This window comes from Rutilus rutilus (assembly GCF_951802725.1).
Source record: "Rutilus rutilus genome assembly, chromosome: 11".
Classification (NCBI taxonomy): domain Eukaryota; kingdom Metazoa; phylum Chordata; class Actinopteri; order Cypriniformes; family Leuciscidae; genus Rutilus; species Rutilus rutilus.
Window position 1 is genome coordinate 43,003,531 of NC_140216.1, and position 24,294 is coordinate 43,027,824.

General features: G+C 43.5%; 2 protein-coding genes across 6 annotated transcripts in view; one reads left to right on the top strand and one right to left on the bottom strand.

The window, feature by feature from the left end:
- The window catches only part of LOC311300297 (uncharacterized protein), a 3,430-nt gene extending 68 nt beyond the window's left edge, over nucleotides 1-3,362 (top strand). Inside the window, exons 1-2 of the mRNA XM_084424524.1 lie at nucleotides 1-1,884; nucleotides 2,083-3,362. The exon at nucleotides 1-1,884 is cut by the window's left edge and continues 68 nt beyond it. Of these exons, the coding sequence (XP_084280650.1) occupies nucleotides 1-1,884; nucleotides 2,083-2,882 (2,684 nt within the window). The 3' untranslated portion in view covers nucleotides 2,883-3,362. The remainder of the gene's footprint in view (nucleotides 1,885-2,082) is intronic.
- The window catches only part of syngap1a (synaptic Ras GTPase activating protein 1a), an 86,215-nt gene that overhangs the window by 54,884 nt on the left and 7,037 nt on the right, over nucleotides 1-24,294 (bottom strand). For 3 of the 5 annotated variants that reach the window (XM_084424483.1, XM_084424484.1, XM_084424482.1), the window contains exons 2-3: nucleotides 22,974-23,104; nucleotides 17,154-17,259 (exon numbers count right to left, since the gene is read on the bottom strand). In XM_084424483.1, the coding sequence (XP_084280609.1) occupies nucleotides 17,154-17,259; nucleotides 22,974-23,104 (237 nt within the window). Of the gene's footprint in view, nucleotides 1-14,226; nucleotides 14,996-17,153; nucleotides 17,260-22,973; nucleotides 23,105-24,294 lie in introns of those variants that run through there. The other 2 variants (XM_084424486.1, XM_084424485.1) reach the window with 1 other exon arrangement.

Genomic DNA, 24,294 nt, shown 5'->3' on the forward strand with positions numbered 1-24,294 from the left:
TCGTTCGACAACGCCCTTTCATCACGCGCACAAGGCAGCGCGATACTACTAATCTGCGTCCCATTCTCTCATCCTCACACACTCCTCTCTCTCTTTCCGTGGGTCTATGGAATTGTCAGTCAGCAGTCAACAAAGCTGACTTCATTCCAGCCTTTGCATCTCATTCTACTCTCAGTATCCTGGGCTTGACTGAGACCTGGATTCGTCCTGAAGACTCAGCAACCCCCGCTGCTCTCTCTAGCAATTTCTCCTTTTCTCACTCCCCTCGCCAGTCTGGGAGGGGTGGCGGGACAGGGCTTCTCGTTTCCAACAATTGGAAATACTCAGCGCTCTCTTCTCTATGCAACAACAATTCATTTGAATATCATGCTATCACACTTACAACTCCCAGTAAGATCCATATTGTAGTAATTTATCGCCCCCCAGGTCAGCTGGGTAACTTCGTAGAGGAGCTGGATGTGCTGCTGTCCTCTTTCCCTGAGGACGGCACCCCACTTCTAGTCTTCGGTGACTTCAACATTCATCTCGAAAAACCACATGCAACAGACTTCACCTCTCTACTAGCCTCCTTCGATCTCAAACGACACATCACCACAGGTACTCACAAATCAGGCAACCAACTGGACCTGGTCTACACACGCAACTGCATCACAGACAACATTTTGGTGAGGCCTCTCCATGTTTCAGATCATTTCCTCATCACCTTCAGTCTACAACTCGCTACCCCTGCGCCACCAACCCCACCACCAGTCACCCTCAGGCGAAACCTACGCTCACTTTCCCCCTCCCACCTCTCCTCTGCCGTGTCTTCTTCTCTTCCCCCACCCTCACAATTCTCATCTCTGGATGTGAATACTGCAACGGATACCCTATGCTCCACACTAACCTCTACTCTAGACAAAATCTGCCCTCTCTCCTCCAGGCCAGCACGCGCTACTCCTTCTAACCCCTGGCTATCTGAGGTTCTTCGTGAACACCGGACCGAACTCAGGGCAGCGGAGAGGAAATGGCGCAAATCAAAAGACTCATCTGACCTGAGTATGTATAAATCTCTCCTCTCGTCCTTTTCTGCTGATGTTCATGCTGCAAAATCTTCTTATTTCCACAACAAGATCAACAGCTCCTCCAACGCACGACTACTCTTCAAGACATTCAACTCACTCCTCTGTCCACCTCCACCACCACCCTCCTCCTCCTTAACTGCCGATGATTTTGCAAACTTCTTCACCAACAAAACAACAACTATCAGCAGTCAATTCTCAGCTCCACACACACAGGAACCCAGACCGACCCCTTCCACAGCCAATACCCCTCTGTCCTCCTTTTCGCCGCTAACAGAGGAAGAAGTATCTACACTTCTCCTCTCCAGTCACCCTACCACCTGCCCTCTAGACCCCATCCCCTCACACCTTCTACAAGCCATCTCTCCCACACTTCTACCAGCACTCACACACATCATCAACTCATCCCTCCATACTGGCACCTTCCCTACAGCATTCAAGCAGGCTCGGGTCACTCCACTGCTTAAAAAACCAACGCTAAACACATCTTTTGTAGAGAATTACAGACCCATCTCTCTCCTACCATTCATTGCAAAAACACTTGAAAGAGCTGTTTTCAACCAAGTAACATCCTTCTTGTCTCTAAACAACCAGCTGGATGTCAACCAATCTGGCTTCAAGAAAGGGCATTCAACTGAGACTGCATTACTGTCGGTCACAGAAGCCCTACGGATTGCAAAAGCTGCTTCCAAATCTTCACTCCTCATTCTCCTTGATCTGTCTGCTGCCTTCGACACCGTGAACCATCAGATCCTTATGTCCAGCCTCTCATCACTGGGCATCACAGGAACTTCACTCGACTGGTTTGAATCCTATCTCACAGGTAGGTCCTTCAAAGTCGCATGGAGAGGCGAGGTATCCAGAGCACATCAACTGACCACAGGGGTTCCCCAGGGTTCAGTTCTCGGTCCCCTCCTCTTCTCCATCTACACTACATCACTGGGACACATCATACAGGCACATGGTTTCTCCTACCACTGCTATGCTGATGACACACAACTCTTCCTCTCATTTCGACCAGATGATCCCACAGTAGCTGCACGGGTCTCGAGCTGTCTGGCAGACATCTCCACATGGATGAAGGAACATCACCTGCAGCTCAACCTGGCAAAGACTGAGCTGCTCGTCCTCCCTGCCAATCCGTCTCTACAGCACGACTTCACCATCCAGCTTGATTCATCATCAATCACACCATCAAGGTCGGTCAGAAATCTGGGAGTAACGTTTGATGACCAGCTGACCTTCACAGATCACATTTCAAAGACAGCTCGATCATGCAGGTTTGCGCTGCACAACATCAGGAAGATCAGGCCTTTCCTAACTGAGCACGCAACACAACTCCTCGTCCAGGCCCTGGTCATTTCTAGGCTTGACTACTGCAATGCTCTTCTGGCCGGACTTCCAGCATGTGCTACCAAACCTCTTCAGATGATCCAGAATGCTGCAGCTCGTCTTGTCTTCAACGAGCCCAAGAGGGCCCACGTCACCCCTCTGTTAATCTCTCTGCACTGGCTACCTCTCGCTGCTCGCATCAAGTTCAAGGCATTGACGCTTGCTTACAGATCTATCACAGGCTCAGCTCCCTCCTACCTTCACTCACTCCTACGAGCCTACATCCCCACCAGACGCCTACGATCAATCAACAAGCGACGTCTCGTGGTTCCATCACAGAAAGCCACAAGATCACTTTCCAGATCATTCTCATTCACAGTTCCATGCTGGTGGAACACTCTCCCCACCCTCATCCGGAATGCTGAATCCCTGACAACATTCAAAAAACAGCTGAAAACCCATCTCTTCCATGAGCACCTAAACTCATAAAAAAAAAAAAAAAAAAAAATAAAAAAAAACCTTTCCCTTAAAATCCCACTTATCATGCTTATGCTACTCTGAATAATGCCTGAACTTCGTATTCTGAACACTTCTTGCGTTGTTGTTGTCTTTTGCCTCTTCATGATGACTCGCTTAATTTAGTCCTGATTTGTAAGTCGCTTTGGATAAAAGCGTCTGCTAAATGACTAAATGTAAAATGTAAATGTAACTTTATTCTAGATCTGCTGTAAAGCCTAAACAATCTCTGTTACTGTAATCTCCTATTATCACTGTAAAGCTGCTGTGAAACATCTATATTGTTAAAGCGCTGAATAAATGAAGATGACTTGACTTGACACAGTCACACGCTCACACACACACTAACTCTCTCTCACACACAATTACAGACACACTCACGCACGCACGCGCACACACGCACACACACACACACACACACACACTCACACACACACACACACACACACAGACTCACTCACACACACTTACACACACACTCACACACACTCTCACACAATCACACACACTCTTACACTTACACTCGCATACTCACACACTCACACACACCCATTCACTCTCTCTCTCACACACAATCACAGACACACTCACGCACGCGCACACACACACACACACACACACACACACACACACGCACACACACACACACACACACTCACACACACACACACACACACACACACACACACACACTCACACACACACACACACACACACACACAGACTCACTCACACACACTTACACACACACTCACACTTACACACACACTCTTACACTTACACTCGAATACTCACACACTCACACACACCCATTCACTCTCTCTCTCTCACACACAATCACACACACACACACACACACACACACACACACACACAGACTCAATCACACACACACAGACTCACTCACTCACACACACACACACACACACAGACTCACTCACTCACACACACACACACACACACACACACACACACACAGACTCAATCACACACACAGACTCACCCACACACACTCTCACACACACTCGGCTGTGTCTCTCTGGGCTGTTGTCAGTGTTTTGTCTTGTTTTGTGGTGATTCATCCCTCAGGACACCAAACCTTTACAGAACTTACATTCCTGCTGCTATAAATACACTCTCAGCCTCCATCTCTCTCTCTCTCTCTCTCTCTTCAGTCCCACATGTTCATGCGCTCTCAGTATAATCACAGTCAGAGGGTTCACAGACGAGGATTGATTACTTCGCTCTCCATCTACTTTCGAGATCTCCACTTACACGTCAGTAATACCTGGAGTTTCAGTGCGCTGGCGTTCACACACTCGTCTCAGAGGAGGATCGTGACTCTCTAAGAACTCGACCTGCGTTTCTACTCATGGACACTCAGATCAGGAGAGACAGACACACATGTGACTGATCAGATGATGGAGATACAGACAATGGGACTTTTATCTTCACACATGAAGCTGTCAATCAGTTAGACCCCGCCCACCCATATAGTCTCCGCCCACTCATATAATCTCTGCCCACTCAGTCTCCACCCACTCATATAGTCTCCACCACCCATAGTCTCCGCCCACTCATATAATCTCCGCCCACCCATATAGTCTCCGCCCACTCATAATCTCCGCCCACTCAAATAATCTAAGGCCATTCATATAGTCTCCGCCCACTCATATAGTCTCCACCACCCATAGTCTCCGCCCACTCATATAATCTCCGCCCACCCATATAGTCTCCGCCCACTCAAATAATCTCCGCCCACTCATATAATCTCCACCCACTCATATAATCTCTGCCCACTCCAAATAGTCTCCACCCACCCATACAGTCTCCCCCACTCATATAATCTCTCCCCACTCAGTCTCCACCCACTCATATAGTCTCCACCACCCAGTCTCCGCCCACTCATATAATCTCTCCCCACTCAGTCTCCACCCACTCATATAGTCTCCACCACCCAGTCTCCGCCCACTCATATAATCGCCGCCCACCCATATAGTCTACGCCCACTCATAATCTCCACCCACTCATATAATCTCTGCCCACTCAAATAGTCTCCACCCACCCATACAGTCTCCCCCACTCATATAACCTCCGCCCACTCATATAATCTCCGCCTATTCACATAGTCTCCGCCCACTCATATAGTCTCCGCCCACTCATATAATCTCCGCCCACTCATATAATCTCCGCCCACTCATATAGTCTCCCCCCACCCATATAGTCTCCGCCCACTCATATAATCTCCGCCCACTCATATAGTCTCCCCCCACCCATATAGTCTCCGCCCACTCATATAGTCTCCCCCACCCATATAGTCTCCGCCCACTCATATAATCTCCGCCCACTCATATAGTCTCCCCCCACCCATATAGTCTCCCCCCACCCATATAGTCTCCCCCCACTCATATAGTCTCCCCCCACCCATATAGTCTCCGCCCACTCATATAGTCTCCCCCACCCATATAGTCTCCGCCCACTCATATAATCTCCGCCCACTCATATAGTCTCCCCCCACCCATATAGTCTCCCCCCACCCATATAGTCTCCGCCCACTCATATAGTCTCCCCCCACCCATATAGTCACCGCCCACTCATATAGTCTCCCCCACCCATATAGTCTCCGCCCACTCATATAATCTCCGCCCACTCATATAGTCTCCCCCCACCCATATAGTCTCCCCCCACCCATATAGTCTCCCCCCACCCATATAGTCTCCCCCCACCCATATAGTCTCCGCCCACTCATATAGTCTCCCCCCACCCATATAGTCTCCGCCCACTCATATAATCTCTGCCTATTCACATAGTCTCCGCCCACTCATTAGGGTGTAAGTCATCAACATTTGTACTAGTTAAAAGATATGAAACATCAGTAACTCTTTAGACCTAATCCAGTAAGAAACCACAACCATTCCAGCATCACGGCAGCGAGTCGAACAGCATTTTCCGCTGAACACAGAGACACATCAGGGATTGTGTGTAACGTCACTCGATGTCTTTGATCAGATGTTTGGTGGCGCTGCTGAATCAGGACAGCCTTTCATAATCCGTTATGAGTTTATCGTCACTTCCTCCTCTGACGGGGATCTTACAGGATTAAGAGATTTGTGTGGCAGGAATAGGTTTGGGAATATCAGTCATGCTCTGCTGTGTGATCTATAAACACGAGTGTTAATCATCTGCGTCTGATCTCATTCCAGCCGGCATCCATTACACTAATAACACAAACACCAGATCACCACAGATGCTTGAGAAGGAAAACACCTGAAACATCAGACCATCCCAGTCAAGAATCCCGGAACATGAGGATACGCCAGCTCCTAAACATCTTACTGAATCAACACTCGCAGAAGAATCATTTTTCACAATTCATTCCCCCATTTTAATTACTTCTGGATTCCATATTAATGACTAAATAAAAAATGTGTAATTAAAAGCATATTTAATTAAAAACATATAAAATTTTTGTACATTTATACAGTTTTCCCTTAAAACTCATCTTTGATCACCAAAATGACAATTAAAAGTTTTTTCCTTGATAAAAATGTCTTCATGCCTTAAAATATCTTGAATGTAACTCGACACCCTTGCCTAATTTAGTATGTGCGGTTCTATGAATATGCAAATGAGCCCCGCCTCCACTCACTCACTCAGCTCAGAGATCCACTGGTTGACGATCACACGTTGATCTGATTGGTTACAAGGTAGTTTGTGACGTCAGAAACACCAGCGATTTCAAAGCGTGTTTTTGAGACTGTCTTTGGTTCACTGCAGTTTTAAGGAGGAAATACTCAGCAATGGTGTCGACTTATGAACTTACACATAAAGCATATTAAAAACACCACATAGACACATAAACAACATTAAAAACTTCCTTTTCACCACAGGGGGACTTTAAGGGTTTAATTAAAATAAAAAATCAATAACATGTCTAATCAAGTAAATTCAAAAACATTTAAACTATTCATTAATTGAATTAAGTATAATAATAATGAATTATTATTTCTTAATAATTTGTACATTTTTACAGTAATAGTGTAACAGTTATGTTTAGTTTCATTGTGTTCTGGTTCAGTTTTTTTCCTGTTCCCTGTCATTTGTATGTTGATTTAGTTTCCCAGTTAGGGTTAGGGTTAGGGTTAGGGTTAGGGTTAGTGCTTCCCACTAATGTAGTTCACCTGTTGTTCATTAGTTTCCCCGTTTAAAGCCTGACTTCGGTCTGTTCTTCATCTTTATGTCGAGTGTATGTAGTCCTGATGAGACTATGATGAGCAGGGCCCTATGAAATGTTTTACTCTTTCAAAAATGGTCTGTTTTACTTTTTCTGGATTTATGACTTAATAGAAATACGTATATTGTCAAAAATGGTGGTGCACAATTTCTCATCACTTTAATGCAGGTTTGATTTGTAATTCTCATTAGATCCACTACAGTTTTAAAGGGGTCATTGAAAGCAAAATTCACTTTTAGAAGGTGTTTGCATATAAATGTGTCTTTGCAGAGTGTGGACACAACCACCATACAATGAAAAATTTTTTTTTTTTTAATCCTCAAAAAGTTTAAACACTTTCAATAATCAAGCAGTTTGGATTTTCTGAGCAATATGATGTCATATTGCTCATGCTCCACCCACAACCACTGACGGACTGTCCCGTATTAGCATATTTCCCGTATTAGCATCTTTCCTCCCTAAGCCAGCTGTATACTGTCTGCCAAGGCATCGCTTTAGTGTCTTGTGTCGACACGCCCCATGGACTTTCATTTAAAGAGCATATCATTATGTGCTTATTCTTATTAAAAATATGGCATTATAAGCCTCAATGAGATTAAATTGGACTGAAAATCTGGGCTTGTTCTTGTGAGATTCACCTGTGAGAAACTTATTGTTGCTAGGGTGTTCTGGGTCGTTGCCAGGGTGTTGCTAAGCAGTTGCTACAGCGCAGCGTCTGTGGGATTTTTCAGGTGAAAGTGTTTTAATAGTAATAGTAACACTTATTGTTGGAGGTTTAGTACTAGTGATGCTTGACTTAGTGATCAGCACTAATGAACAGTAAAGTTTCCGCTCACACTCTCTTAGTCCTTCTGTTTCTTGAAGTTTTGTTCTGAATCCGAGGTCTTTGTTTGTCGTCATGGAAACTGCCTCCGTTTTAAGCTAAAAAGACACACGGAGCTCAGCACACGCAAAGCACACACAACCGCACACGGCAGCTTCACGCAAACAACGGCGGAAAGACTTTAATTAGTCATAAAATCACGGATTGTAAATTACACTTTCAATTCGCCCGAGAGCGATCAGGTCGCGCACGAAACACACACACACACAAACACACCCACACACACACCGAACGCCATTCTAGATGTTAATGCAATGTCAGGCTGAAGTGTGTGTGTGTGTGTGTGGGTGGGAATCGCTGAAAGCTTCGCTGATACATGTATCACACACACACAGATCTGATGCTTGAGGAAGGGTCTCTGTGTGGGCGGGTTTGAGCAGAAACATCTCAGCGCACAGAACACATCCCTCACGCTCTCAGAACATTAGCCTCAGTCCATGTGTTCAACTCACGAACATCATCAACAAACACAGCCATTAAGCGTAATAACCAACCCTGTCATTATCACTCACCCCCAAATCTGAGCTCTTCTGCTGTTTCCATGCAGGGTTATTATCGTTAGCCCATACTAAAACTGTTAAAAACATTATAGTTAAATCAAATAAAACATTAGGTGAAAATGTAAACATTGCCTTGTGTACATGACTGAAATAAGTTGAAGTTGAAGCACTAAAAATGTATTGGAAAACAGAAAACTTAACTTATCAAACATAAGTAGTAATATAAAACAATAATAAAAATGACAAAGAACAGCAATATGGCTAAAAATTAAACGAAAATGAAAACTGAAAAAATACAAATAAAAGTTCATTTGAAATATTAATATAAACTATATCAAATTTAAATAATTAAAATTAATATAGACAATAAATAATACTAAAACAACACTGTTTGCATAGAATGCAAGTGCATAATTTTTGATGGGCATCATAAAAATACCAGTAAATATTGCATTAATTATGCCTTGTAATGCAGATATTGTATGAACAATTTTAACCACAGTTCATGACAACTCTCTAATGTTTGGCATGGTAATAGATATGACTATATTGATATGTTTGGTCTTGGCGGAATAGATCTACTACACTGCTGCTGTTATTGCTGCTGTTATTGTTATTCCTGCTGCTGTTATTGCTGCTGTTGTTATTACTGCTGCTGCTGTTATTGCTGCTGTTGTTATTACTGCTGCTGCTGTTATTGCTGCTGCTGTTATTGCTGCTGTTGTTATTACTGCTGCTGCTGTTATTGCTGCTGTTGTTATTGCTGCTGCTGTTATTACTGCTGTTATTGCTGCTGCTGTTATTACTGCTGCTGCTGTTATTGCTGCTGCTGCTGTTATTACTGCTGCTGCTGTTGCTGTTATTACTGCTGCTGCTGTTATTACTGCTGCTGCTGTTATTACTGCTGCTGCTGTTATTGCTGCTGCTGCTGTTATTACTGCTGCTGCTGTTGCTGTTATTACTGCTGCTGCTGCTGTTATTGCTGCTGCTGCTGCTGTTATTACTGCTGCTGCTGTTATTGCTGCTGTTATTACTGCTGCTGCTGTTATTGCTGCTGCTGTTATTACTGCTGCTGCTGTTATTGCTGCTGCTGCTGTTATTACTGCTGCTGCTGTTGCTGTTATTACTGCTGCTGCTGCTGTTATTGCTGCTGTTATTGCTGCTGCTGCTGTTATTACTGCTGCTGCTGTTATTGCTGCTGCTGTTATTACTGCTGCTGCTGTTATTGCTGCTGCTGTTATTACTGCTGCTGCTGTTATTGCTGCTGCTGCTGTTATTACTGCTGCTGCTGTTGCTGTTATTACTGCTGCTGCTGCTGTTATTGCTGCTGTTATTGCTGCTGCTGCTGTTATTGCTGCTGCTGTTATTGCTGCTACTGCTGTTATTGCTGCTGCTGTTATTACTGCTGCTGCTGTTATTGCTGCTGTTATTACTGCTGCTGCTGTTATTGCTGCTGCTGCTGTTATTGCTGCTGTTATTACTGCTGCTGCTGTTATTGCTGCTGCTGCTATTACTGCTGCTGCTGTTGCTGTTATTACTGCTGCTGCTGTTATTGCTGCTGCTGCTGTTATTACTGCTGCTGCTGTTGCTGTTATTACTGCTGCTGCTGTTATTGCTGCTGTTATTGCTGCTGCTGCTGTTATTACTGCTGCTGCTGTTATTGCTGCTGCTGTTATTACTGCTGCTGCTGTTATTGCTGCTGCTGTTATTACTGCTGCTGCTGTTATTGCTGCTGCTGCTGCTGTTATTACTGCTGCTGCTGTTGCTGTTATTACTGCTGCTGCTGCTGTTATTGCTGCTGTTATTGCTGCTGCTGCTGTTATTACTGCTGCTGCTGTTATTGCTGCTGCTGTTATTGCTGCTACTGCTGTTATTGCTGCTGCTGCTGTTATTGCTGCTGCTGTTACTGTTATTGCTGCTGCTGCTGTTATTGCTATTGCTGCTGCTGTTATTGCTATTGCTGCTGCTGTTATTGCTGCTGCTACTGCTGTTATTACTGCTGCTGTTATTGCTGCTGCTGCTGTTACTGTTATTGCTGCTGCTGTTATTGCTGCTGCTGCTGCTGTTACTGTTATTGCTGCTGCTGTTACTGTTATTGCTGCTGCTGCTGTTATTGCTGCTGCTGCTGTTACTGTTATTGCTGCTGCTGCTGTTACTGTTATTGCTGCTGTTACTATGTTATTGCTGCTGCTGCTGTTATTGCTGCTGCTGCTGTTACTGTTATTGCTGCTGCTGTTATTGCTGCTGCTGCTGTTACTGTTATTGCTGCTGCTGCTGCTGCTGTTATTGCTGCTGCTGCTGTTATTGCTGTTACTGTTATTGCTGCTGCTGTTATTGCTGCTGCTGCTGTTATTGCTGCTGTTACTGTTATTGCTGCTGCTGCTGCTGTTATTGCTGTTGCTGCTGTTATTGCTGCTGCTGTTACTGCTGCTGCTGTTATTGCTGCTGCTGCTGTTATTGCTGCTGTTACTGTTATTGCTGCTGCTGTTATTGCTGCTGTTACTGTTATTGCTGCTGCTGTTATTGCTGCTGCTGTTATTGCTATTGCTGCTGCTGTTATTGGTAAGTACAGGACTTGCTTCTGCCAATTCACACACAACACGCAGCTGTGAGTAAGACATGCTGCTGCTGTACAATATAACGTGCATGAATTACCCGTAGCAGATATACACAGGTGGAGCTGGGGAAGGTGGAGGGTTTCTGAAAGCGCTGCACTGCTAAGGCAAATGCTGACCAGTATTTGAAGGTTGAGCATTAAGCTCATTGGATACTGATACAGCAGGAACCAATCAGCTGTGCCCTATATAGAATGATGTGTTTGCAAGCAAACTGAGTTAAGGACCTATTAGCCTGTGTCATCTATAGAGTCACATGACAGAATTTTGTATTTATAATGCATTATAGCACGTAATATTTCAATGTTACACCTTTAGAAAGTATAATGAATTAAAACACATGACAAACAACCAATGTCATAATAAATGTAACAAGGAATCTGCAGATATTGTAATGCGTTTTTATTATATATTATAATGCATATTCCCGAATTATTTATGAAGAGAAATAATGCATTAACGAATAGCTTTATAATGCATAAGATTACATGTTTCCAATTCTGAAGTCTTCTGAAGTCATACGCTGATGCTTTGTGTGACATTTATGCAGTTGTCAGATGCTTTTATCCAAAGTGACTTGCATTGCTTTCAGTCTATATATGGTGTATAATGTATTATCATGCATTCCCTGGATATCAAACCCACGACTTTGGCAAAATATAAGCGGTTACTTAATTTCACACAAAGCATCAGAAGTATATGAGTTATTGTTATGTCGCTGTTTGTCCTTGTTGGCGCTAGTCATGATGGTGAAATATGAGAACAGAATGTGTATTTCTGGTGAACCCTTTCAGCCGACGGTTGATCTACAGCCAGTAAAGATCATATATGAATAATGTATCAGACATCTGTGTGGATCTCTGCTGGAGGAGATCACATCACATCCTTCTCTGCAGAATCAACCAAAACCTAAATATAGACATTCTGGATTAAAATGGTTCCATTACCTGTATTTCACATCTGGCTTTACTGTACGTGTGCCAGTGCCTCCGCCGGCTGTGAAATGATCAGACGCTGGTTTTAAACACCCGAAGAAGCCATTTATAAACTACCACAGCATGCAGCACTGTAGGAATTCAGTTTAATGCATTACATTATATATACTTTGCAGTCATTTTAATTATTTGCATTATACAGTATATTTTATATTTTTGCACAATAGGAATTTAGTTTAATCCACTATAAATTTTGCCGTACGTTTAATTCTTTGCATTATATTTTTGCATTATACAGTATATTATATCTTTTTTACATTACAAGAATTTAATGCAGGGTATACTTTGCAGTAAATTTAATTTTTTGTAATATTTATTATATATTTAAATATTTTTTGCACTATAAAAAAAATCTACTTAACGCAGGGTATACTTTACAGTGAATTTTATTCTTTGTAATATTTATTATATATTTAAATTTTTTTGCACTATTAAAAAAATCAATTTAATGCAGGGTATACTTTGCAGTAAATTTAATTCTTTGTAATATTTATTATATATTTAAAAACAAATTGCACTATAAAAACAAAATCAATTTAACACATGATATACTTTACAGTGAATTCCATTGTTTGCATTACACTTTTGCATTATAAGAATTTGATTTATTGCATTATATACTGTGCAGTGAATTATTTGCGTCATATATATATATATATATATGAATTATATTTTGTGCACATTAAGAATGACATTTAATGCATTGTATATTCTGCATTAAATTCATTATAGAAACATGGCATAAAAAGGCTGAGACGTCTGATATCATCGATCTGATGCGGTCACTGATGTATCTGTGCACCTGCACTACACACACACACACAGAGCAGATCAGCTCAGATATCACACACACATGAATCAATGAGCCGAGCAGCTGCAGTCACTCTATACCGGCCTGAGATCAAAGATAAACCCTAATCTGAATTTAATATAGCAATAAAAAAATGATGCGATTTAAACACTAAATCCAAGCCACTGTTTTCTCCTCTGAATTTCTTTCTCATCTTGTTTGCAAGAAGTTCAGCGTCTCTCAACTTTCTGATGTTCTCAACAGTCAATCCCACAATCCCTCACAGGAGACGAGTGAACAACAGCTTCGAATTATTCCTCAGATCATGTGTTTTTGAGTCCAGAGTTTGCTTCACTTTAACAGGTGATGCAACATTTTCACCTGCTGCACCAGAAAACAGATGACCAGAACATCACAGACCCGAACACCCTAGCAACAGCAGAGCAGCGACCTGGCAACCAATCACAATCATGCCAGTGAGTTTCTGCACTGCACACATCACTCACAATACCTGCATATAAAGAGCTATTTACGTTAAAGTGCCCCTAATATGCTTTCATGTAGTGTTGTAATAGAGCTTTTTGTGAATGTTAAAAGTCTGAAAAGTTTTCAAGATCAAAGTGCACGACAAATAAAGCTCAAAAGAATCGTTTCTGAAGTTCTGAAACAAGTCGTCAGTAATTCAGTCTCACTTCCTGCTGAACCTGCGTAGGTTTGTAACTAATTTGCATAATGCCCGCCTGTGGCCCTGATTGGCTGAGCAGCGTCTCTTAGCTCCGCCCTCAAACACTGTACTTTATCTGAGACTGGAAGAGTTTGGTTTGTGTTGCTCATGTGGAGAAGACGCTGTTTTGATGAGACTGATACGGTAAAACCCACGCCATCGTTACTGTTCGTATCACTGAGATCAAGAGCTGAGATTCAGATATGATAATGAGCGTTTGGTGTCTGACCAATCAGAGCAGAGCAGCTCTCAGAGAGGCGGGGCTTAGAGAGACTGAATCTTCGATCGAAGCGTTTCAGACACTGAGAGAAAAAGAGCTGACGCTGCAGTGGAGATCATGAGGAAATTAGTGTTTTTGACCTTGAATGCATGTAAAACTATTGTAGTAGACGCCAAAACAACATTACAATATTTAAAATAGCATAAAATAGCACTTTAAATATATGCGCAAGAAAACACATTCTTCAATATTTAAGTCCAATGCAGTAAATGTCAAAACAAATAAAATGTAAAACTTAATTTTCAAGGACAAATTAGTATTAGTTTCAGAGTTTAAACGTCCCTGCAGTGACTTACCGAAGAAGAGAGACAGGAGGCGTCAGGCCTCAGCGCTTCTGTCTGTCTCTCTCTCAGTCTGTCTGTCTCTCCAGTCCAGCAACTTGCATTGAAAATCAGTCAAACTATCCCTCCCTCATCTGTCATTCTCACTGTCCTCAGATCAGTTCAGTCTCGCGGGACAATCACTGTCTAATTCTCTCAGACATGAAGAGTCCTCACAGGAGCCAGTGATGCAGGGAAGTTTGCAGCTTCTGTGGACATGTGCAGTGATCTTCATCATCATTATCATCATCATCATCATCTTCATCACTGGCTTATTGAAAAGGCATTTCGTTCCCTCATGAATATGAACATCATGAATATGTCATGCATAATTCGCGCAACTGGAGCTCCGCGTCCTTCAGCGGGTGTTCCTGCGTCTTCAGTCCGGCTTGCGGTGCTCTCTCCTCGGCCTGCGCTCGCTCGAGTCTCCGCCGTTTCCAGGGTAACGCGTTTCTCATCGTTCGCTCCGCGGCGGGTTCGTAATCATGTCGCCGATGGTGTTGACGCTCTTCATCCCGTTACTCCCGCACCATCGTCTTCATCGAAAATAAATGTGATATATTCAGCGCGACGGGTTTAGACGCGCAGCGCGCGAGTCAGGAATGATCCTGCGTGGGCGGACCGCGCGCGCACCATCCTCCTCATCTTCATCTTCATCTCCATCTCACACTCACACTGGCAAAAGAAATCATGCAGCCCTACACAGCGAGTCTGACAGACTGAAGCAGAGATCTGCTACTACCCCTACACAACATGCGCGCGTGCGCGCGCGCACACACACACACACACACACACTGCGCACTGTTAAAATCTGAACGTCATTAACACACAACCTTGACTAAGTAACATTAAACATCAGAAACTTCGGGCGTGTTAACCGTCCGTCAGGCGCTCTTCATACACATCGACCCGGGTTCGATTCCCGCGCTGGAGGAGATCGATTGATCTCTATTAATTGAGCAGGTAAAATAAACTCAATAACATGTCAGATTAACTAATATTAAACATTAGAAACTTCAACAACTGACACGTTCTTAGTCTGTACATTATCTGTCTGCGCTCTTCATATAGACAAACCCGAGGTCGATTCCCGACCTGGACGAGATCGATTGATCTGTATTAATTGAGCAGGTAAAATAAACTCAAGAACATGGAAGATTAACTAAATTTGAACATGAGAAATCTACAACAAATTACGTTTTTAGTCCGTATTAACGGCCTATTAGGCGCTCTTCATACAGGTCGACCGGGGTTCGATTCCCGCGCTGGACGAGATCGGTTGATTTTTAAATTGATCAGGTAAAATAAACTCTGTGTCAGAAAATGTATTAGTGATATTACTGACGCAATTAACTACACTAGATTCACTTAAATTCACATTCGCTGTTCTAATACATTCAGACTAACACACTTAAAGTCACCATGAAATCGTTACTCGGACTCCTAAAGCCTAAAATGTGAAATGATCTATTATGTCAGACCCATTCTGTAAATGCTTCACAAAAGAATGCTTCAAATCAGAATCATTTTTCTTTATGTATTTTCTTTTTCTAAATCCATGAAAGGACCATCAATATTGTGAATAACACACACTAGCACTAGAAACGAGCTGAACGCGGGTCACACACACCCACTCAGAGCTCCGCGCTCAAGATGGTTCAGTCCAGAACGAACCAACCGGCTCACCGTGGGGGAGCTGGCTAGTGGCACAACGACTTACAGTTTCCATGACAACACAAGCCTTCAATCTGTGGATGGCTGTCCTCCATATTAAATAAGAACGAGTATAAAGCAAAAGGAAAAATAAAGAGAGAGAGAGTGAAAGATGGTCGGCCAAAGTGCTTTCGCTCCCCTGAGCCATCGGTTAACACACAGTTACAGCAATCTGTAATTATTGTCATGGTTACCAGCAGAATAGAAGTGTGTGTGTGTGTGTGTGTGTGTGTGTGATTCAGCTCCTAAAATACAATCACATGTATCATTGTTCATCACAGGCAGCATTCATAATCATATACAGTAAGACTGTGTGTGAGAGAGAGAGTTTTGCATATGTTTATGTGTAAATATGTGTGTTAAGGTATGAATATAAATACAGTCGACTAAGGAATATGTAAATGCTGCACCAAGAACTCCTGCTGTGGACGAACAGGCTTGTTTTCACACATAAAACATGTATATTTCTGTACGTTTGGATACACACTGAAAGCATCTATATATATATACCCCATAATATACAAACGACTTGAAGTGCAAAGGTTTACGAATCCTTTATCATTCATATAATAATGAATAAATAATAATACAAATAATAATAAATTCAGACTAACTCTGAGAGAATAGTGAAGTTCACAGCGCACTTATAACTATAACGACACAGAGGAATAAAGCATCTCTCCAGTGTGTTGATGTTTTTACTTGTGTCTGAACAGAAGAAATTAACCTCCTGGAAGAAGGTGGAGCCTCAGAGTCACACCCACCTATTACATCATCGTCACTGACCAATGGGAGTTCAGAGGTGTTTACCAGCCTGAGCGAACTATTCATACTCCTGAAACCAACTACGCTTTGGCCTGATTTGTTTTTTAATGACTTCACACCAGTTCCTTCTTTGATTTCGCTTAAACAGAACAATATCGTCCATTAGTGTAGACGCTAATATAGTTATCATTCTGGGTGTGAACGGAATGTGGGTGTGTGAGTGTGTGTGATTGTGTATGTTTGTGTGTGAGTGTATATGTGTGTGTGTATGTGTGTGTGTGTGTGTGTGTGTGACTGTGTGTGTTTGTGTGTAGCGTGTGTGTGTGTGTTTGTGTGTGTATATAAGTGTGTGTGTGTGTGTGTGTTTGTGTGTGTATATAAGTGTGTGTGTGTGTGTGTGTGTGTATAAGTGTGTGTGTGTGTACCTGTCTCAGGATGGGGTCTGCTATCTGCAGGTACGCTGACGGTCCTGCGCAGCAGTTTGTGTCGGTGAGAGACGTGACGGTGATCATTCATCAGCAATGGATGAACCTGACAACACAAACAAAAAAACACATCTGATGAGATCAAACACATCTGATGAGACAGATGAAATCATACAACATCTCATCTACTGTATATATATATATATATGATTAGTATCAGACAATTAATTTTAATGCCTAGAGCACAGGTCACTTTTAGGTGTGAGCTACGCTCACTCTCACCCTCCCGCCTGCCCTCTTTGGTCTCATCCACACTTCCTCGCATTAATTAGCTCTTAACACTAGATACTAACAGTGCAACCAATACTACTTCTCCACTCTAACATGTTGTTTAGACAACTTTTGCCACTCTGCCCCCTGGTTATCTGGTTAGCCAGCAGCCATATCATCCTGTAGCCCAAGACTGGTTGCCCGCTGAAGCTAAGCAGGGTTGAGCCAGGTCAGTGGTCTGGATGGGAGACCTCCTGAGAACACCAGGTTGCTGCTGGAAGAGGTGTTAGTGAGGCCAGCAGGGGGCACTCATCCTGTGGTCTGTGTGGGTCCTAATGCCCCAGTGTAGTGACGGGGACACTATACTGTCAAAGAGCACCGTCCTTCGGATGAGACATTAAACCGAGGTCCTGACTCTCTGTGGTCATTAAAAATCCCAGGATGTCCTTCGAAAAAGAGTAGGGGTGTAACCCCGGCATTCTGGCCACATTTGCCCAGTGGCCTCTGTCCATCATGGCCTCCTAATCATCCCCATTATTATTATTATCTGATGTTCTACTCAAACATCGTTCTGAACTCAGGGCTGCAGAGAGAAAGTGGCGCAAATCGAAAGATCTCGCTGACCTTGGTCTGTATCAATTCCTCCTCTCTTCCTTCTCTACTAATGTCTCTACTGCTAAAATTACTTACTATCACAACAAAATGTAATATCCTGACTCTCGCAAGCATTTAAAAACCTTCTCCTCTCTTCTTAACCCTCCTCCTCCTCTTTCTCCTTCATCAACCCTACCAGCTGATGATTTTGCCACATTCATCATAAATAAAACCACCACCATCAGCGGCCAATTCTCCACACCACAAACTGACACACACATCTTAACAGCAAACACACACACACTCTCCCCTCCTTCTCTCCACTCTCAGAGGGAGAAGTCTCCAAACTCATCCTTTCCAATCACCTACTAACTGTCCACTTGATCCTATCTAATTCAAGCCATTTCTTCTTCAGTTGCACCTGCACTCACACCTCTCTTCACACTGGTACATTTCCACAGCATTTAAGCAGGAACGGATATCCCAATTGCTTAAGACACCCACTCTAAATCCAGCACTTTTAGGAAATTACAGACAAGTATCCCTTCTTCCATTCATCGCTAAAATACTTGAACGAGTTGTTTTCAATCAAGTCTCTACCTTTCTTACGCAGAACAACCTCCTCGACAACAACCAGTCTGATTTCAGAAGCGTCACTCAACTGAGACTGCCCTGCTCTCGGTTATTGAAGCTCTGAGACTCAAGAGCAGCTTCCCAATCCTCAGTACTCATCTTGCTGGATCTGTCTGCTGCCTTTGACACAGTTAACCACCAGATCCTCATGTCAATCCTCATGATGAAGGGCATCTCGAGAACTGCACTCCAATGGTTCAAGTCTTACCTCTCAGCAGGTCCTTCAGGGTGTCGTGGAGGGGTGAGGTGTCTAAGACCCACCATCAGCGACCAATTCTCCACACCACAAACTGACACACACATCTTAACAGCAAACACACACACACACACACACTCTCCCCTCTCCAAACGTCTCCAAACTCGTCCTTTCCAATCACCTACTACCTGTCAGCTTGATCCTATCCCCACTCATCCTATTTCTCCTTCAGGTTCATCTGCATTCACTCATTTCATCAACACCTCTCTTCACACTTGACGGGTGAGGTGTGTAAGACCAACATCTAGTTACTAGAGTGCCTCAGGGCTCAGTGCTGGGACTGCTTCTCTTCTCCATCTACATGTCATCACTAGATCTGTCATTCAGAAACATGGTTTGCCCCATCACTGCTATCATCTAACTACTGGAGTGCCTCAGGGCTCAGTGCTGGGACCGCTTCTCTTCTCCATCTACATGTCATCACTAGATCTGTCATTCAGAAACATGGTTTACCCCATCACTGCTATCATCTAACTACTGGAGTGCCTCAGGGCTCAGTGCTGGGACTGCTTCTCTTCTCCATCTACATGTCATCACTAGATCTGTCATTCAGAAACATGGTTTACCCCATCACTGTTATCATCTAGCTACTGGAGTGCCTCAGGGCTCAGTGCTGGGACCGCTTCTCTTATCCATCTACATGTCATCACTAGATCTGTCATTCAGAAACATGGTTTACCCCATCACTGCTATCATCTAACTACTGGAGTGCCTCAGGGCTCAGTGCTGGGACCGCTTCTCTTATCCATCTACATGTCATCACTAGATCTGTCATTCAGAAACATGGTTTATCCCATCACTGTTATCATCTAGCTAGTGGAGTGCCTCAGGGCTCAGTGCTGGGACCGCTTCTCTTCTCCATCTACATGCCATCACTAGTGTCTGTCATTCAGAAACATGGTTTATCCCATCACTGTTATCATCTAGCTACTGGAGTGCCTCAGGGCTCAGTGCTGGGACCGCTTCTCTTCTCCATCTATATGCCATCTCTAGTGTCTGTCATTCCATGGTTTATCCCATCACTGTTATCATCTAGCTACTGGAGTGCCTCAGGGCTCAGTGCTGGGACCACTTCTCTTCTACATCTACATGTCATCACTAGGATCTGTCATTCAGAAACATGGTTTATCCCATCACTGTTATCATCTAACTACTGGAGTGCCTCAAGGCTCAGTGCTGGGACCGCTTCTTTTCTCCATCTATATGCCATCACTAGTGTCTGTCATTCAGAAACATGGTTTATCCCATCACTGTTATCATCTAGCTACTGGAGTGCCTCAGGGCTCAGTGCTGGGACCGCTTCTCTTCTCCATCTATATGCCATCTCTAGTGTCTGTCATTCAGAAACATGGTTTATCCCATCACTGCTATCATCTAACTACTGGAGTGCCTCAGGGCTCAGTGCTGGGACCGCTTCTCTTCTCCATCTACATGTCATCACTAGGATCTGTCATTCAGAAACATGGTTTATCCCATCACTGTTATCATCTAGCTACTGGAGTGCCTCAGGGCTCAGTGCTGGGACCGCTTCTCTTCTCCTTCTACATGTCATCACTAGGATCTGTCATTCAGAAACATGGTTTACCCCATCACTGCTATCATCTAGCTACTGGAGTGCCTCAGGGCTCAGTGCTGGGACCGCTTCTCTTCTCCTTCTACATGTCATCACTAGGATCTGTCATTCAGAAACATGGTTTACCCCATCACTGCTATCATCTAGCTACTGGAGTGCCTCAGGGCTCAGTGCTGGGACCGCTTCTCTTCTCCATCTACATGCCATCACTAGTGTCTGTCATTCAGAAACATGGTTTATCCCATCACTGTTATCATCTAGCTACTGGAGTGTCTCAGGGTCCAGTGCTGGGACCGCTTCTCTTCTCCATCTACATGCCATCACTAGTGTCTATCATTCAGAAACATGGTTTACCCCATCACTGCTATCATCTAACTACTGGAGTGCCTCAGGGCTCAGTGCTGGGACTGCTTCTCTTCTCCATCTACATGCCATCACTAGTGTCTATCATTCAGAAACATGGTTTATCCCATCACTGTTATCATCTAGCTACTGGAGTGCCTCATGGCTCAGTACTGGGACCGCTTCTCTTCTCCATCTACATGTCATCACTAGTGTCTGTCATTCAGAAACATGGTTTATCCCATCACTGTCATCATCTAACTACTGGAGTGCCTCAGGGTCCAGTGCTGGGACCGCTTCTCTTCTCCATCTACATGCCATCACTAGTGTCTATCATTCAGAAACATGGTTTACCCCATCACTGCTATCATCTAGCTACTGGAGTGCCTCAGGGCTCAGTGCTGGGACCGCTTCTCTTCTCCATCTACATGCCATCACTAGTGTCTATCATTCAGAAACATGGTTTACCCCATCACTGCTATCATCTAGCTACTGGAGTGCCTCAGGGCTCAGTGCTGGGACCGCTTCTCTTCTCCATCTACATGCCATCACTAGTGTCTATCATTCAGAAACATGGTTTATCCCATCACTGTTATCATCTAGCTACTGGAGTGCCTCAGGGCTCAGTGCTGGGACCACTTCTCTTCTCCATCTACATGTCACCACTAGGATCTGTCATTCAAAAACATGGTTTATCCCATCACTGCTATCATCTAACTACTGGAGTGCCTCAGGGCTCAGTGCTGGGACCGCTTCTCTTCTCCATCTACATGCCATCACTAGTGTCTGTCATTCAGAAACATGGCTTTTCCCATCACTGCTATGCTGACGACACACAACTCTACCTCTCATTCCAACCAGAGGATCCGACGGGAGCTGCTCGCATCTCGACATTTCTTGCTGGATGAAGGACCACCATCTTCAGCACAACCTTGTGAAGACAGAACTGCTTGTGTTCTCGGCCAACCTAACACTACACCACAATTTCTCCATTCAACTAGGCTCATCATCCATAACTCCATCCAGGAAAGCCAGGAACCTTGGAGTTATGATTGATGATCAATTGAACCTCACAGAACACATTGCTAGAACTGCTCGGTCCTGCAGATTTGCCTTGTACAACATTAGTAGGATCAGGCCCTTCCTATCAGAGCTACACATCCAAGCTCTTGTTCTCTCCAGACTGGACTCTTGTAATGCTCTCTTCTTCCAGCATCACTGTCAAACCTCTGCAACTGATCCAGATGCTGCAGCAAGAGTGTGTTTATCGAGCCTTCTTCAGGTTCATCTGCTCTCACTCATTTCATCAACACCTCTCTACACACTTGAGGGGTGAGGTGTGTAAGACCAACATCTAGCTACTGGAGTGCCTCAGGGCCCAGTGCTGGGACCGCTTCTCTACATGTCATTAGTAGGATCAGGCCCTTCCTATCAGAGCTACACATCCAAGCTCTTGTTCCCTCCAGACTGGACTCTTGTAATGCTCTCTCCTTCCAGCATCACTGTCAAACCTCTGCAACTGATCCAGATGCTGCAGCAAGAGTGTGTTTATCGAGCCGAAGAGACACACGTCACTTCTCTTTCCATAAACCTGCACTTTAGAAACCTGCACCCATGTGTCTCCAAGAGGCTGGTGTTCTGCAAGTGAATGGTGTTTTGTGGTGCATCATCTCAAAGAGAAACAGAATCACTTTCACGGACCTTCACCTGAACTGAGGAACTGCTGAGTCCAAAGCCATATTCAAGAAACGACTGAAGATGCATCTTTCTCATCAACACTTGACCATTAATACTGACACTTACTATTCAATATATCTATTTAAAAACAAACATTGTTAAGTGTACTGTACTACACTATTTGAGACTCATCACAGCACTTGCATATTGGTGCCCTTTTGTTGGTCTGATTGTTTCTATTGCTAAGTCACTTTGGAAAAAAGCATCTGCTAAATGATTAAATATAAATGTAAATATAATGCTTCTATATAAAAATTATATATTTATATGATTAGTTTGCAGGTGCTCTAGAGTTTAAAAAGCAGCTTTTTCAACACTGATGCTGATGATCCAAGAAAGTCAAAGTGTCATCAAAGGCCTGCAGCTCCCTCTAGTGTTCACAGCTGTGAGTGTGTGTGTGTTTGTGTCTGTTCACCTCCTCTTGATCCAGCAGGTAGAACTGGTCTCCATCTCTGACGCGGAGCTGGCGGCTCCAACCGGGGGAGTCGTGTGTGTGGCCATTCAGAGGAGTGTGAGGCCGAGAACATGGAGACACACACCTTCCATCTGAACACACACACACAATATTAGTGCACATGATACAACTGAATCAGACCTGAATACTTACTTTTACTTTACACAATATTTATTCAAAATAAAAAAAATCATAAATGGCACATTACTGTCAGATTTATTGGCATGGCAGATACAGGCCACTTTCCATCAATATGGTACAAATTATCACCTTCAGTAGGTCAAACTAAATAATATGTGTTGTTTTATTTTACATAATTTTATAAATTATTTTATGATTTAATTACAATTATTTATTAATAATTATTTTAAATGACATCTGCCATTTTTGCAATACTGTAGGCTAAGTTTATGTCTAAACACAGTATATGGTTTGTGTAAGATTATTTTATAGCAATAAACATAGAAATACACAAACATTTTACAGCAATATATTTTTTTAATGAATCAATTAAAAAATATATATTTATAATAAACTCCAGAATGCAGTTTTAGGGAATAACTAGTTAGTTAGTTTATAGCTGATTAACAGTAATAATAATGCTGTTTTAATCATAGATGAAGCAGGTGGGACACATTTTTACTACAGTTAATAAATTCAATAGATGACGTTAAAATCATGACGTATGATTTTAAAAGTAGCGAGGTCACGACCTCTAGGCCAACATGAGTCACACAACTCGAACACTTCAAGTGCACTATATATAGAAAGCACATATCTGGATGAATATGAGGACGGGATCATAAAGAGCACAGTAACGCTCAATGCTCCATATATGGAAACACACACAAGACAAATTTAAAACTCATTTTGACACTTGCTTTTGTGTCCCAATCGCCCCCACAGCGAGAGCGAGAGAGGGAGAGGGAGAGAGAGTGAAAGAGAGAGAGTGAAAGAGAGAGAGCGAGAGAGAGAGAGAGAAGGAGAGAGAGAGGGAGGAAGATGGGTTACAGCCCAAGAGATGTCACTTCCGTGACGCCCACTCTCTCTCTCTCTCGCTCGCACACCCCCAGCCAGTTACCATGACGACCACGGCCGAGCGGGCTAAAAAACGACTTAAAGTGACCGATATAGCGTGAGAGAGAGGGATTATGAAAGAGAGGAAAAGGAAAGGCAGAGAGGTGGGTGTCAGATGGAAGTGTTTGAGTACAGCATGAAAACGGGATGAGAGGAGAGAACTATTCTGGAAGAGGGAGCCAACTCTGCGTTGCCGTGGCAACCG